The sequence below is a fragment of the Cucumis sativus genome, chromosome 7, assembly GCF_000004075.3.
Source record: "Cucumis sativus cultivar 9930 chromosome 7, Cucumber_9930_V3, whole genome shotgun sequence".
NCBI lineage: Eukaryota > Viridiplantae > Streptophyta > Magnoliopsida > Cucurbitales > Cucurbitaceae > Cucumis > Cucumis sativus.
In genome coordinates, this window is record NC_026661.2 from 14,471,483 (window position 1) to 14,487,950 (window position 16,468).

The 16,468-nt window shown below is 29.1% G+C and overlaps 1 protein-coding gene across 1 annotated transcript; it reads left to right on the forward strand.

Annotated features, from left to right (window-relative positions):
• Window positions 1–5,806: 5,806 nt before the first annotated feature.
• Window positions 5,807–7,210, forward strand: LOC101210510 (vacuolar iron transporter homolog 2). The gene has a single exon (XM_004139615.3). It carries the CDS (start codon window positions 5,919–5,921, stop codon window positions 6,570–6,572), a length of 654 nt encoding a protein of 217 aa, XP_004139663.1. The 5' UTR covers window positions 5,807–5,918; the 3' UTR covers window positions 6,573–7,210.
• Window positions 7,211–16,468: the final 9,258 nt, after the last annotated feature.

Consider the following 16,468-nt stretch of genomic DNA (forward strand, 5'->3'; position numbering starts at 1 on the left):
TGAAATCAAAATATTTTGAAATATAATGATTTAGGAATGGTTGAAATTCGAATAACCATTTTTTTTATTAATCATAGGTACTATTTATTGCTCTTACCCTTTACGAACTAGGGATTAGATTTCATAATATTTGAATTCAAAATATTATTAAATCTAATGAAGGAGGAATGGTTGAATTTTTTTAGCAATTTTGTACGGAAAATCTTTATTAAACATGAATTACATAAATAAATGTTAATTAATTTGATTTAAATACTAAAAATCTAAAATTTGTTATGAATTATAGACTTCTAATCTAAAATGTTAACTAATTCACTTATAAACCTCTCGACTTCTAATGTTCACACTTGTTTACCTTTTGAGACACAAATGATGAAAGTTATCTTACAAAGTAGAGTTTGTTTCCAAAATACTTCTCTTTGTTCTTGTTAGCCTTATCCTTGCTACTTGCCCTCTCAGATAGTTGGTGATATACGCTGGTCAAGCGATGAACATAGCTCAACTAATGCAACAAGAATTATTAGTTAAACTTCTTATCAACAACTTATCACAAATCTAACTATTAACAACACATTGACAAGTGAGAGGTCAAGAAATGATAAAGATGAAATCATAAAATTATACCATAGAATTCAAAACTTATATACATCTTAGCAAAATACGCATCGGTGGGTTCGTCCACTCAAATCGGTGAGTTCTTCATACATTCGAGATTCATTTGAGTTTTTCTCTCTTGTTTGCAATAAAAAATTTATCTTTCACATTGTGTTTATCTCTTGTCAGCTGCCCCTCTCTCAATCTTTTTCTTTTCTTTTCTCTAATAAAACCTAAAAGAAGAATATTCAAATAATTGCAAAAATGTCATTGAGACATAATTAAATCCTACAATTTAAATTCAAATTGTTATTAAAAATATATATTAAAATGTAAATTCAAATTTTTATTAAAATTTATCTATTATGTGTTATTTAATAATTTATTTAAAATATAACAAATTTGAAAATATTGTATATATATTTGCCATTAGCATAAATAGCAACAAAATAGCAAATTTAGTTAAGATTTACCAAATTTGAATGTTGTTCGCAAAATACATTTCTTTAATAAAAGAGACACAATAAATTAATTTTTCTTTAAATAAAAATCAATCAAAATATGTGTACAATTTAAAATATAAATTAAAATAACTATGTATGATCTAATAAAATTTTTAAAAATAATTTGAAATATAAATCTTAAGAAAATAGTGAATTAGTGATTGTCATTCTTTCACGGATTAGATTTCATAATATTTGAATTCAAAATAGTATGAAATCTAAGGGAAGAAAACAATTGAAAATCTTTTAACAATTCTTTTAGAAGAAATATTTATTAAACATAAATTTTATGAATTAAATAAATAAATGTTAATTAAGGAGATATTGGAAAAATCTTGTCAATCTCGAAAATATCTTAAATTAGTTAATATTTTTTAAAAGTTTGCAAGTACACTATATGGTATGATATTTGGTCTCATTATTTTGTATCATGCAAATACAAGCAAAACACATATTATCCTACACAAAGAGATGTAACACATGTATTATACTTCTTGATTACACATGCATAACAAGGATGATTGAAAATAAAAAGTCACATACAAAATAAAACGTCTAATTACAATAAATATGAATATTAACATAATTAAAAAACACAACGTGAAAAATAATTATCTGATACAAGAGGCACAATAAATTATTTTTTTAATAAAAATCAATCAAAATAAGTGTATAATCATAATTAGCACGATTGTAGTGATGATAAAACTTTGTTTTTAAATTATTATTAATCATATGTACTATGCATTATCTGATAATCATAATCATATGTTCCTGAGACGACGTGGAGCGACCGACGTCCTCAAAAGAGTTAGTTTTAAAGGAAAATAGGAGTCACCACCAATCTTTTTTATGGTGTGATTGGACACCGAAACAAAGTAAACAATTTTTAAAAAAACGGTTTGCGAAAAAGTAGAGTTGAGTTCGGGAGTCATTTGTGTATGGGGAAAGTATTAACACCCCACAACACCCATTTAGAAAAATTGTGACCAAATTTAAAATCTTGAATTGAAAAATATTTTTTAATTTATTTTAAAACAAATTTCTTATTTTACCCCTCATTGCTCCAATATTTCAAGCAATGATCTCATAAAATATGTGGAATAATATTTCATTAATTAAGGCTCCATATTTAAGGAAAGTTTCTCACCTTAAGAAAATGAGAAATTATTATAATTTCTCAAAATCTATCGTAGGCTAATCTTTGAATAAATATTTTTTTAAACATTAATTAAATTTATTTTTTCTTCGGATCAAATCTCGAACTTCCAAAAGATATTAATCCCTCAACTCAAGAATCTAGGAATAACGGACTCCCAAAAAGTTCTAGATTCCATCGTATGATTTTTTTTTTTTAAGGAAAACAGAATAAGTTTTTAGAAAAGATTGGTTTAGGAAACTTTATGAAATCATATATCAAATTTTGAAGGTTTTAAAAAATCATAAAACATTTGTAGCATTAGAGACAAATTTGCTAAATGATTTTTTTAAAAAAATCTTTATTTTAAAACATAAAGAATTTTAAATGGGAAGGATTTTTAATCATTAAAAATTTAAATACAAAGAGTTATGTTTAAGTGCATCTAACAATAATTATTATAATAATGTGAATAAGTAAAAGAAAGGAAAACATAATCGAGTAAATAAAATAAGGAAATAAACAAAAAAAAGTAGTGATACAAAGAAATATATATATATATATATATATATATATATATATATATATAAAGAATATCAACAACGATAGCAAGTATAGTAATAATAGAAAGAAAACACTAATAAATATAAATATGAATATAATAACAATAATATATATATATTTAATAATAATGACATAATTCTCTATTATTCATTCATTCTCTCCATATTTTTAGAGAGAATAAAATAAAGATCAAGAGATAAAAAAAATCTTATGTCTTTTTCTTTTTCTCTATTATATAGGGAGAAGAAAAAGACTTAGGTTTTTTTATAAATATATAAAAATAACAATAAAAGTAAAAGAAAGCGATTTTTTTTTAAAAAAAAATCTTATACAATTTTTTCTTTCCCTCTATCTTTAAAGAAAAAAAAGAAGAGAAAAAAAATATCAAATCCCAAAGAAAATTACTCGTCGATGAGGTCCGTCCTTGGGAGTAAAATTCTACCATATGCAATCTCTAACAAAGTATATTTCAACACAAGATTTGATTTGGAAAATAGAAATTAAATAAAAAAATGTTCCGAAATAAAAAATAAAAAAAAAAGGGTAACGATACTAACGTAATGAAATGAATAAAAAAAATCTACCTTTTGGAGAAACTTTTCTTCCCATTGGCCGAGATTCTCCCACAAAAAATTTTCTCTAACTTTTCTCTAAAGATTTTTTTTGTAAGAACTTTTTTTCTTCAAATAATTTTTTTGTTTCAAAAAGACTCTCCTCCCTTTTTTTTTCAAATGAAAATGGTCCCTATTTATAGACTTAGAGTGTACCACAAATTAGAAAAAAGTAATAAGAATAAAATCAAACAAATTTTCATTTTCCTAAAATAAATTAAATGAGATATTTTGAGATTTTGAAAAATAAATTAATACATCAAATGAATATTAAAATACTTTTATTTAAAATTGATTTTCTTTTTTCCTAAAATGATTTAAGTGAGTCAAAATTGATATTAGAAGATTTTTATTTAAAACAAATTGATTTATTTTTTCTAAAATAGTACAAATAAGATAAATGTGATATTAAATATTTTATTTAAAATAAATTGATTTATTTTTATTTCTTAAAATAATAAAAATGAGATATTATAAGATACTATGTTATTACTAATTTTTTTTTACTTTTTTAAGTAAAATAAATAAAAGTTTAGCCATTATTATTAATATTATTTTTAAAGAAAAATATTGGTAGGATAAAAATAGGTGGCTACAAACTTGAAATATAAATAATACGAAATGCTTAATTTATGCTTGCCATTAAAGATATGATGTAGTATTTGAAATCAAAATATTATAAAATATAATGATTTGAGAGTTGAAATTCTCATAATCATTTTTTTATTAACTATAGGTACTATATATTATCATATGAAAATAACGAAGTAATCATTATCATTGTTTTAGGGATTAGATTTCATAATATTTGAATTTAAATATTATGAAATCTAATGAAGGAGGAACGATCGAAAATCTTTTAGCAATTTTGGAGGAAAATTTTTTATTGAACATGAACTAAATAAATAAATGTGAATTAATTTGATTTAAATACTAAAAATCCAAAAATTTGTTATGAATTATAGACATACAATTTAAGGGATACAGGAGAAATCTTGTCAATCCAAATTAGTTAATATTTTTTAGCTTAAAGTTGGTTTGTAAATTTTAAGATTTATATTTTTAATTTAAATTTCTCATTAAATACCTGCCTTCTATTTTTAAATATTAATATCTATTAACTAACTTAAATAAAGTAAAAGAATTGTGATTAATTAAGTTTAACTAATTGTCAAAAATAGCAAATTTGAGATAATATTTACAATACACAGCAGTTTTTTTCGGATTCTATCAAATAGAAGTGTATTTGTGGCTATTAGTGATAGAATCCAAAATTTTGTCATATAGCTTGTAAATATTTTAATTTATTTTGTTATTTTAAAAAATATCCCTACTTTTAATCACTATTAAAATTTATTTTAAATTTTTATTTCATAATTATTTTAAATTAATTAATAGACCTTAATGTTAAAACTGAAATTAAATATTAATCCTGAAAATAAATTCATATCTGAAGGATAAAATTGCAACGTTTTGAAACTTAAGGACTAAACTTAATCTAGAGCTCACCATCTAACCTAGCAAACTTAACGACTAAACTTAACCTAGAGCTCACCATCTAACCTAGCTTTTCAAGAAAAGAGAAACTATTTTAAGTGATAAAATGGTAGACAATAGACTAGATAGACAATAGAGGTTTAGAATGTAAAATTTTGGAATATGAGTTTGTAAATAAATTAGCTCATATATGCATTAAATTTGAAAATGTCTCAAAATAATAAAATCCAAATTGAAGAGATAACGACAAAGCAAATAATTATGGTTGAAAAACAGTCAAAGTTGATTCTTTCGAGAGAGAAAAAAATAAAAGAAAAGCAAAGCAAAGATGGAGACAAGCAATAAACGTTCTATTGGTTGTATTTCCACTCATTCATGAACAAATAAATGTATACCACATAAGAAATCCACGCATATCATATTCTGTGTTCAAATTTCAATGGTAATATATCTTATACCTTATTACCAATTTGAATATAAAAGTTCAATCTTTTACTAGAATGTTTTAATAGTTGACAAAAACATCATTTTTATCTATGTGCATACTATTAAAAAATATTTTATGTTCATTATGTGTGCAATGTAAACCAATTTGAATTATACAATTCTTTACATTCTATTTTATACAAGAATTGATGCATAAATTTTCAAAGATAATCTTAAAACATGATTTTAATCCATTTGTTATAAATTATATGATTATTAGATGAAATTTTAATTATTAATTAAATCTCCTCAGATTATAGATAATATTTTATTTTATCTTGATTATAGCTGGAGAGAGTTAAAAGCTATGTTAATTCAATTTGTCTTTTTCCCCTTACATCAGTGGAAAGTCACTACCACTATATGATCATCTAAGATTTTCCCTCTTAAATAGACATCAAGGGGACGTGTGTTCACCACACTTCAACTTCTTCGTCTTCTTCCTACATCTCCTTCTTTATTTTTCATTCTAAGCCATATCTGCCTTCAAATTTATCTTACTATTTTTTTATTCCAAGTCTTACCATGTCTACACTCAACCAAAGCAGCTCCCTCAATAGTTGCACCAAGTTTCCCATCCCTCCCCGTGACAACCATGTAGTAGATGAAATCCAATCCCAACCCTTTGACTACTCCAAACGTGCCCAATGGCTACGTGCAGCTGTCCTCGGTGCCAACGATGGCCTCATCTCTACGGCATCTCTCATGATGGGTGTTGGTGCTGTTAAGCACGACGTCAAGGCCATGATCCTCACTGGTTTTGCCGGTCTCATTGCAGGTGCTTGCAGCATGGCAATCGGTGAGTTCGTTTCAGTCTATTCTCAATTGGATATTGAAATGGCGCAAATAAAAAGGAGTCGTGACCATAGAAAAGAGTTGGAGGAAGAGGAAACAGCAAAACTGCCGAACCCTCTTCAGGCGGCAGTGGCTTCAGCCTTGGCCTTTTCTACGGGGGCAATAGTGCCACTATTGGCTGCGGCGTTCATAAGGGAATATAGGGTTCGGCTCGGGGTGGTGGTGGTGGCAGTCACGGTGACACTAGTTGGGTTTGGTTGGTTGGGAGCGGCATTAGGGAAGGCGCCAACGGTTAGGTCGGTGGTTAGGGTCTTGATTGGAGGGTGGGCAGCTATGGCTGTCACTTTTGGATTGACAAAGTTGATTGGATCGAGTGGACTATAAGAGAATAATTTTTATTTTAAATTATATACAACAATATTTACTTTCTAAAAATAGTTAAAATCATTTTTCTCATTTTCAAAATCATTCTAAAACATGCTCTTAATTTTTTAAAACTAGCATTTAAAAAGTTAAATTTTAATAATAAATTATTTTGAATCATCAATAGCTTGTTTTAGAGTAATCTTAAAAATGATAAAAGTGATTTTAACGGTTTTAAATTCGCCTTTAAACCTAGATTAAGAGTTTCTACTAACTTTCTAATATTTAGTATTTGTTAGCTAGCAAAAATATGTGACATTTGAAAGTTAATGATTGAAAGTATATATACTTATGCCCCATCATAAAGTTAGTAGAAGTGTTCTTTGTAATTGGTGTGTAGGTAAGTATATATTGTGGGATGGAGAGTGATTAGTGGAATTTTGGCTTGATTTTATTTGCCTTAGTGGTTATTGTTGATTGGGGCAATTGTTGTTTGATATTTAGTAGTGTATGTATATGCTTAAATAGTTGTATATATTGGAAAGAGAAGGAGAAGGCTAATCTATATAGCCAAACTTAATCTCCATGGGATATTTTTATGTACTTAATTAAATCACCACTCTTAATAAATATCTTGGTGAAATAATTCAATGTTTTTAGTTTCAAATCTCTCTCCCTCAACTTTTAAAAGCCTATCTTAATTAGTTCAAGCAATGATATAGTTTCAAATTATAAACTTAAATTGGTTATATTACGTAATCCTTAATGCACCATCATATTACCAACAGTAACATGATGAAAATATTTGTAAAACTTCTAGTCTACATGTTGTATGTAAAGAAAAATATAATTAATTATTACATAAAAACAAATAGAACACATTTTGTAGCATACAAGTTCAACCAAACCAATTAATTATTACATACCAGATTATTCGACTCTTATTTTTCAAAAATAACAAAACCATCTGATTCCAAAAAATTCAACCAAAATGAAGAAAAGCAAGAAGTACCCCACTAACTTTGGCCCCTTCTATGTGTTGGGAAAAAGTCATCAACAATAGTATAATCCTAGAGTTTCATTACTTCACTTGAACGTTGATAGTATATTAGAGCAGAATAAACTTATCATTGCACCCCTCGCTATTTAGCAACCAAGAGAAAATATCATCTCGTCAGTTATATACCATGTCATAACTAATAAAATAGGATAAAGAAGAAAATATACCACAACATATAATTGGTGTCTGAATATCTAGATATCACAATAAGAATGTCAAAGTAACAAGAAAAGCCAATATTGGAATACATTCTAGATGCACTTTAAGACCCATATTCAGAACAAACTCAACACTTCAAATGGAATACTCCAAGTGGAACAAAAGGATACTTTCATATAAATAATTAAGGAGAAGAAAATTCTAAACATAAAATATGATATCTGTGTATTGTGTCGAATGAACACAACCAAACCTCACGTTGGAGCTAGAATCTTATTAACACTAACAATTAGGTATTCACCAATAAGATAAGCCAATTCAAAATACGAAAAGCTAAAGAAATCCTTTAACAATTTCTTATCAACTAGCAAGAATATAATTACCAAATGACTTGGAATGGTCATACCTTTCTACATGTAGATCCAGGAGTTCAATGATGTTAACCGCAACTACATAATATTTATTTCAAGCATACAGTCTAGTGATCTGGGTATCAACCTTACTACAGCATATGCTTATTAACTCTATAGCAATTGGGTACTTTTCTCGATATTAAAGTTCTTTTAACTTTTTCTGGGCAGTTTCTGCATTGCTAAACAATGGAGGCATTATTTGATTTAGACTTAAAGTTCTTAGTTTTAATTTTATTCTTATTTTGTTTGTAGATTTCAAGAAGTTAAGAATAACAATCGGTGAGACGTTGAGCTTGGAGTTATCTAAGAGTGTTGTGGATTTTAAAGGATTGTGATGTCTCTATTTCAAAAATCTCTCTACAATATCTTAAAGGCATATTCGGTTTTTGATAGGAATGCTAGATATGTTCATGTCCGAGTCTTATTTTTCATTAGTCGTATATATGTTAATCATATTTGGTGGTGAATGGTATATAATACTTTTGAGTGTGTAGGGGATGGGATTTTTAGCTGGTTTGTTGCTTCTCTATATGAGTGAAGAGGATGCATTCTGGTTGTTGGTCGCATGGATGGATTGTATCTGGTAACTCCATTCTAGATTTCTCCTTTATCATGACTGACTCTATAATAGCTTGATGTACAAAAAATTTGACAATCATAACAAATGAATGGATATAAAAGCTATATTTTACTTGAGTTTTGTATCATTTTAGTCTCATTGGGTTTTGTATGATATATTTTCCTTCTAAACCATCTTATCATTGCAAATGTGCTCAAATCTTACAGATCTATTGTACTGCATAGTTTCTTCCACTACTACGCCCCCTGCCCTAAAATTGTTGATTACTATACTAGGATCTGAAGTTTTAAAGGAGGTGGCATGCAAGGCTACTTGAAATGGTTTAATATTCATTGATGAAAAACTATCTGATATATCTTATAAGCTTCTGACAAAGCACTAAATTTTCTCTGCAAGGTTCAAAGTTTCCAGCATCAATAACTCTCAATTGTTGGTACTTACAACTCTTTCATCCAGTTAATTTTGCTTAAGATTAGGGAGCTTTCAGATTTGGAATTGTGTCTTTCTAAATGCATTAAATTAGCACTCTTACCTGGTTTTTAAATACAAAACACAAGCATGTGCATGTAATTTTTTATATCAACAACAATTTTATGATTTATTCAATTTGCATCTTACAATGTGGTGTAGGTTTGTGATTCAAAAAGGGTTGCACTATCAGGGTCTTAGAATTCCAACAATAGGAGTATAATCACTAATCAGAGCATAATAGTCACATAGATTCGGTATGTTGTGTTTAAATGATTATTTGAATTATTTTCTACAATTCAAGTAATCAAAATATTAACCATAATATTTAATTTGGGTTTCATATTAGATTATACAAGGAGCCCATATAGTCAATTCATGTTGGATGAAGTTCGAATGGAGCTTGCTGAATTTTTGGGTGGCCACCATATTTGATTATGGTGATTATATTTTATGTTAGATAGACAAGTTTTGTTGATATTGGATATGGGTGTGTGATATATATTTTGCCAATATACTGGATATAGCTAGGTGAATTAGTTGTGTTGATATTTTGTTGATACACCTATAGTTAGGCTACACATAGATGGAAAGTTTAGGCTATTGTTAGAAGTTTAGGCTAACTATATGTATGTGTATTTATGGTTCAATTGATATATATATATATATATGCAATATGTTAAAATATTATTAGTACTTGAATGGAAAAAGTTTAGTTGATTCAATTGTACAATTAATGTGTACTTGAGCACATTTGTACGTGTACTCTCTTGCTTTACTTATATATGTTCGACGTTGTTGAACTTCAAAACATGTGCAAGATAAATTATGGAGATATTTTAAAATATATAATTTTTTATTTTAAAAAAAAACTTGACATGCAAAACGTGTCAAGAGTAAACAAATTCTTGACATGTAGAAAATGTCAACAAATCTTATATACTTGATGTTTATAAACTGTCAAGTATAATTTTACTTTACGCGTAAACCTTGTCAAACAAACACCCTCTTATTCTAGATACTGGATTACTTGACGCGTAAAAAGTGTCAAGTAATCTCATATACTTGATGTTTTTTACCTGTCAAATAAACCTCCCTTGTTCTTGACATTGACATTGGATTATTTGACACATTATGAATAGAGTCAAATAAACATATACATGACAATTTTTAAGCGTCAAGTAAAGCCAGTTTCCAAATAGTCACAGATCCTGTTGGGAGAATGAACAGTCAGTCTTTGGCATCATCCTTCAATGCCAAGAGGAAAGTGCTGAGGTTTCGTTCCTCCTTAGTAACTCTGTGTGGCCCCATGTTGCTGTAAACCACATGGAACTCCTTCGTGAATTTATGGGGGTCATCACCTTCAAATCCATGAAAAACATATAGTATGTGAATTATTAACCTAACTTTCAACTCAAAACTACGTGTCGTCTCGGGATAGGTAAAGCAAAGGGTTGTTGGGTGAAGTCAGGGGCAGCAAGATCCCTCAAGGTACACTCTGGCATAGGATTTGTCATGCTCTTAATTTCCTAGTAAAGAAGTTCTTCCTCAAAAATGACTTTAGGACAAATATCCCTTTGAAGAGCTCTTTGTTCCCCAACTTCTCTTCTCCTTCGTCTTTCCTCCCGACCAAGATCTGCAAAATACAATAGAGAATCCTGAGCCTGAAAGGATCGAGTCATACAAAAGAAATGAAAAATAAAGTACGATAATAAGGTAGAAAATTCTTTTGCAAGAGAAATCTAAGGCATTCTCTAGAAACGGCACCTATTTGATTTACAGGTTTCGTCTCCCAAACCCATACCAAATAATTTTATCGAATCTCATATCAAGCACTAGTCTTAGGAGCAAGTTCGGGTTGGGAGAAAAGGGAGCACATTAATTCTTTAACAAACCAATTTTCGACCATGTAACCGAATGGAGGGTTTGATTTGAAATTGTTGCAAGAAAGTAAATTACAAGAAACAAAGAGAAACTTGTAAAAATTCTACGCTGAAGGATCTAGTTTGGGTTGTGACGATTTCTCCCTTCTCTAAAGAATGCAGTCATCGAACTATCATTACTTAGCAATATTCAATCTTCACTTAACCAATCTAATTGAAACTGCCAATTAATTTGTCTCAAAGATCTAATTAGTCTGACCCAATAAGATATATTAAGCATGCAATATTGAATTTTCAAAAAAGAATTAAGTTCTAAAGATCCTTATATCAAATGCCTAATTTTCATGCATCTAATTGATATTCAATAGGTTCAATTCTAGATTGGTTAGAATGGATGCACATCAAATTAGAATTACAAGCTAACCTAACCTATTTCTTCTAATCAAATTAAACTTTATCTAATTATCACAAGTGAAAGGTTTGATGCAAAGCAAAAGTTACACATTTTTAATGGGTCTAAACAATATAACAAGACTTCATTCAATAACAAAATTAAAACAAAGATTACATAAAACAAAGTTTAAGCTCTCATGCATTCATGGAAAAAAGGAGAATCTAATAACCCAAGCTAGAAAACTAGTACCTTAGTGTAATACATGCATCTTCTATACCACTTGCTTGTTAAGTGTTGAGAAAAGCTAATTGAGAGTTTTCAAAGAGTCGCAACCCATATCAAACATCTCGAGACAACATTCTAGTGATTAGAAGAGCCAAGTGAGAGAGTCTCGAGTTGTTCATCTCGAGGAAAAGGCTCAAGAACTCAATTCTATTCAACCGAGAGATAAAAGATAGAGAGCTTTGGTTAAAGCAATCTCTAGCAATTTGAAGAGATCTCAGGCGAGATTTAAGACAAAAAAAGTGAATCCCAAAGCTAAGGCACGAGCATCTCAGTGTTCTACGGCCAAGACAAAGGACATAAGGGTTTGGAAATGGATTCTTGGACCATCTCAAGGCAATTTTCGACCAATACTAGAAGCAAAGAAGGAAATTTAAGGGTTGTTAGGTAGATTTCGAACATATCTAATCAAGAAGAGGGTAAATCTTGAAGGTAAGTGAGATATTATTTATATTTTGTTGGTTTTAGTGCTTGGACATCTTAAAATAATCCAATTGTGGTGGTTCTGGTTGTTTCCATCATGATTAATATTTATAAGAGAGTTCCAAATCCTACTCCATTTCAACTAAGGTTTATTATTGGTTTTGGTTGATTGGATAGTATTATCTCACTGTTCTCTCCGTATTGGTTAAGGTTTTCGGACTTTGTTGTAACGACTAAACTTTTTATTGTTTAGACTTTCATAAAGTTGGCATTTATTCAATGAAGTGGCTTTCTTAATAGAATACCATGGGCTTCGATCTAGGTAAATAGTTTCTACATTCCTACCAAAATATTGATTTGACTATTATTTTAAGATTGAAAATGAAGCTCATGTTCTTTTTTACTTCACATTTGCATGTATAAGAAATAACATGAAAAAAAAATTAAGTGAACGGTTAAGACCACCAAAACCGTTGTAAGTTACCGTAGACTAATAAATTTGTTGCAAATTGATAGTTGTAGGTATGATGGTGAAAAAAAATAATGAAAGCTAAATCTAATGGTTCTACCATCATCCAACTTTGACTCTCAATCATTGGAAACCATCAAGGAATGTAACACATATATGCATTCTTAGGTCCTTCAACATCGTAAAGAAGAATGAACCAATTTGGAGGGTGGCCAAGGTAGGTGGTGAAGCTTATTTGCATAATGCTGTGAACTACCTTTGGCTCTTTCTAAATCTCTTTTAAGTTTTATATTTAACTTCAAATAGTAGAATCCTATAATGTTTGTAGTCTTGTTTTGAAAATGTGAGTTGAGAGATTTGTTCACCTTGTTTTGTTACGATCGTCGAATAAGATGCGTATATATTATGCGTATATATAATCTCGATGTAAACTTTTCTGTGTTAGCTAATAATTGATATTTGTAACTTTGTGTTAACTTGATGGTTGATGCATCTTTATTTGTCATTTCCCCCTTTCATATCCAATATTTTTCCTATTCCTTTTTAGAGCTCTTGACTAACTTGTTCTTGCATTTTTTAAATGTTTGGTCTTTTTGCGTAGGTTATGCATGAGCAACATGAATTTGAGAAGAGGAGAGATCTTTAACTGTTGTATCATTCCTTGAGTCATTGTAATCTCTTATGGTCCAAGTATCATTTATCTGCCATGTGTTTGGGTTCTTAGCTTGATCAAATTAGTATTTTTAGTGGATCGTGTACTTAAATTTTGGTTGCATTTGTGGTCAAGAGGTTAAGGTGTGTTATATTTGTGAACTTTCTAGTGATGTGTTAGATTGAACCATAAGGAATATTTGTTCTTTTAACAAAGTCCATGTGGGAACCTAGTGAAGTGGAGATGCCACAACTAACAATTCAAAACAAGATCATTTTGATAAATTACACGTTGGAATGTAATTAAGAAATTATTCTTTTTACTTCCTTTTGACAACCTTAGTTGCTTGAAGTTGATAGGTTCTTGTTTACAGTTTTCCTAAACAAAGTGTGACTAATTAGTTTCCTTTTGGGATCATTTTACAAGTTCTTGAACTACTTGCCCCCTTCAAACAATAATAGAGTGCATGTAGCTTAAGTTACAAAGGCTCTTGGAATTGAATTTGTCCTCTTTGGAAGGGCGTGAAATGCTTATAATATATGTCTATTTTGAACCTTTTTTAGAATTGTTTTTGTAACTTTTGATACAACCAAATCTTTAAACGCTAGTATTGTTGTCTAGTATTGTTGTTTTGAATTATAAGTGTTCATAATTTCAGGTCTCATTCTTCTCTATAAACTTTTTACATAGATTACATGTTTTCTTTAGTCGATGTTTTGTATTGCTCTTTTTAATAACTTTAGTTGATCTTAAAACTTTGAGTTGAACTTTAAAATAAATATGTTTTTATTAGGTTCTTGTTCGAATTCATTGTAGTTGTAAAGCTACCAAACAAGTGAAAGACATTTGATTAGTGAGAATACACGTAGTTATTTAGGATAGTATCTTTTCAATTTTGGTTAGGTAGTTTGGTGTACTTAGCATTGATTTTTTTGCATTCTTGCAGGTTTTAGAAGAATCTAATTCCTTAAAATATTACAGAGGTGTTTGGCCTAGGGTTCGGAATTAGGGGGTTTGGCATTTGAAGCCAAACTCATATTTGGACACTTGGAATAAAATTCCTCGGATTAAGATTCCAGGGTTTGGAATATGTTTGTTTTTTTTATTGAATTGTCATGTGTTTTAGCAGATTTTTCACTTCAAAATTTTATCAATGATCATTGATGATCGTTGACAACAATTGTTAGCCAACTTCACGATGACCGATCATGATCGACGACAGTCACAACAATCGATCGTCTTAACCGTCGACTTCGGATCATCTTGATCGTCGGCTCCAGATTGTCTTGACCATCGGTTATTGATCATCATTGACCAATCATCTTGATTGTTGGTCACCTACAACTTTGAACGTTACTATCGTCTAGTGAACATCTTGATCGACGACGACCAATCATTATCGTTAACTATTAATGTCATCCATATTAACAAACGATTGTAGCAATGGTCAATAACCAATAACCATGACCCTTGGCAATCGATTTTTACGATGGTCAACAACAACCGATCGTCTTAAACATTGGCAACCATTGAACGTCATCACCATTGATCAACGACCGTCTTCATCAAGGCTTCCACACTCTTTCATGTGGGTTTGAATAGTAAACACTATTCAAGTCCATGAATTATCTTTTTTTTTTTCTTATTCAGTCTAGAAAATCTGTTGGCCAACTTCGAACACCACCCTCGGTGACCAATGTCAACCAACCATTGGGTATCATTTCTGACAATTCCGTCGGCGAACTTCCGGCTACCAACTCTGGCAATCGCTGCAAACCTTGAAAATTTAATAAAAATACGTATTTGATTTAATCACAATAATATCTTTTAAAATATGCATTTTTTTTCATTCTTCTATTTTATTTTCTTCCGAAGTTTTTTTAATAATTATTATTATTATATCATCTTTTTTAATCATCTATTGTGATGTCAAGTATAAATCAAATATTAGTATATTGATAATATGGTAAAAATTGTAAATACCATGGTTTACTTTTAGTTTAATAACATTTTTTCATTTTTTTTGTTGGTCAATTTAACTAGAAAACTTAGAACTTATTTGGATTGATTTAAGAAAAAAATATTTTATAATACAACTTAATTTTATTCAAACTATTTGATAGGAGTGATTTAAAATACAATGCATATGTATCATTGGAAGGAAACCATAACTATGGCTAAATGTAGCTCTACTTGACTTTTGTTTTTGAACGACCCATTTGGTTGTGCTTATTTTGAAAATTATTAATGTTACTTAACTTAAACTTTCATAAACCTCATTTGATTACATGACTTACTATATTTTGTGAATGATTTGTAATATTTCTAATTAGATCATTCATATTGTTAATACAACTATAATTAAAATGATTATTATTGAATATTAAAATTTCTCATTTTTACCCTATTGTCATGAAAATCAATAGATTCAACAAATTGAATTAGAGTTACAAAATATAAGGTAAAAAATCTAAATTTAGGATGTACAATTCACAAAAAGAAAGAAAAAACTAAATAGATTAGCTAAACCCCAAAAATTCAAAACCAACACCTAAACACAAACATAAAAAATCCAGATTTCCAAATTTTTCACCCTAATCACAAGCATTTGTAATTCTCAGACATCAGAACCCTATCAAATAAGTCCACAGACATTCAATTCCCAAACATTTGATTTTGAACCTGCGCGCCAAACATTCAACGCATGACAATAAATATGTTTTTTAACACTGATGGTCAATATATAGAGCAATTTGTATATGGCTATTTTGTTCTTTAAACTGTATAAGAAATGACAATCAAAATGCACCCATTGACAATCAAAATTTGGATTTTATTAGCATGACAAAAGGGTAGAATTAAGTAATTACATGATTTTATTGATATGAAATGTAATGACGTTGAAGTAGTGTCAGTATTTAATTGTTACTAAAGGTAGAAACGTGCAAGAAGGCAAAAAAATCAATTATAACACCACAGAACTGTTACGAAAAATTATGTGTGGATTATAATTAATAGTCACTAAATGCTAATCAATAACACTACAAAAATGTGGTCAATTAGAAAACAAGTAAACCAAATATATTTTATTCTCAAATCCTTATTCAAATTCAATAAAACCAGTTGGTTAATGC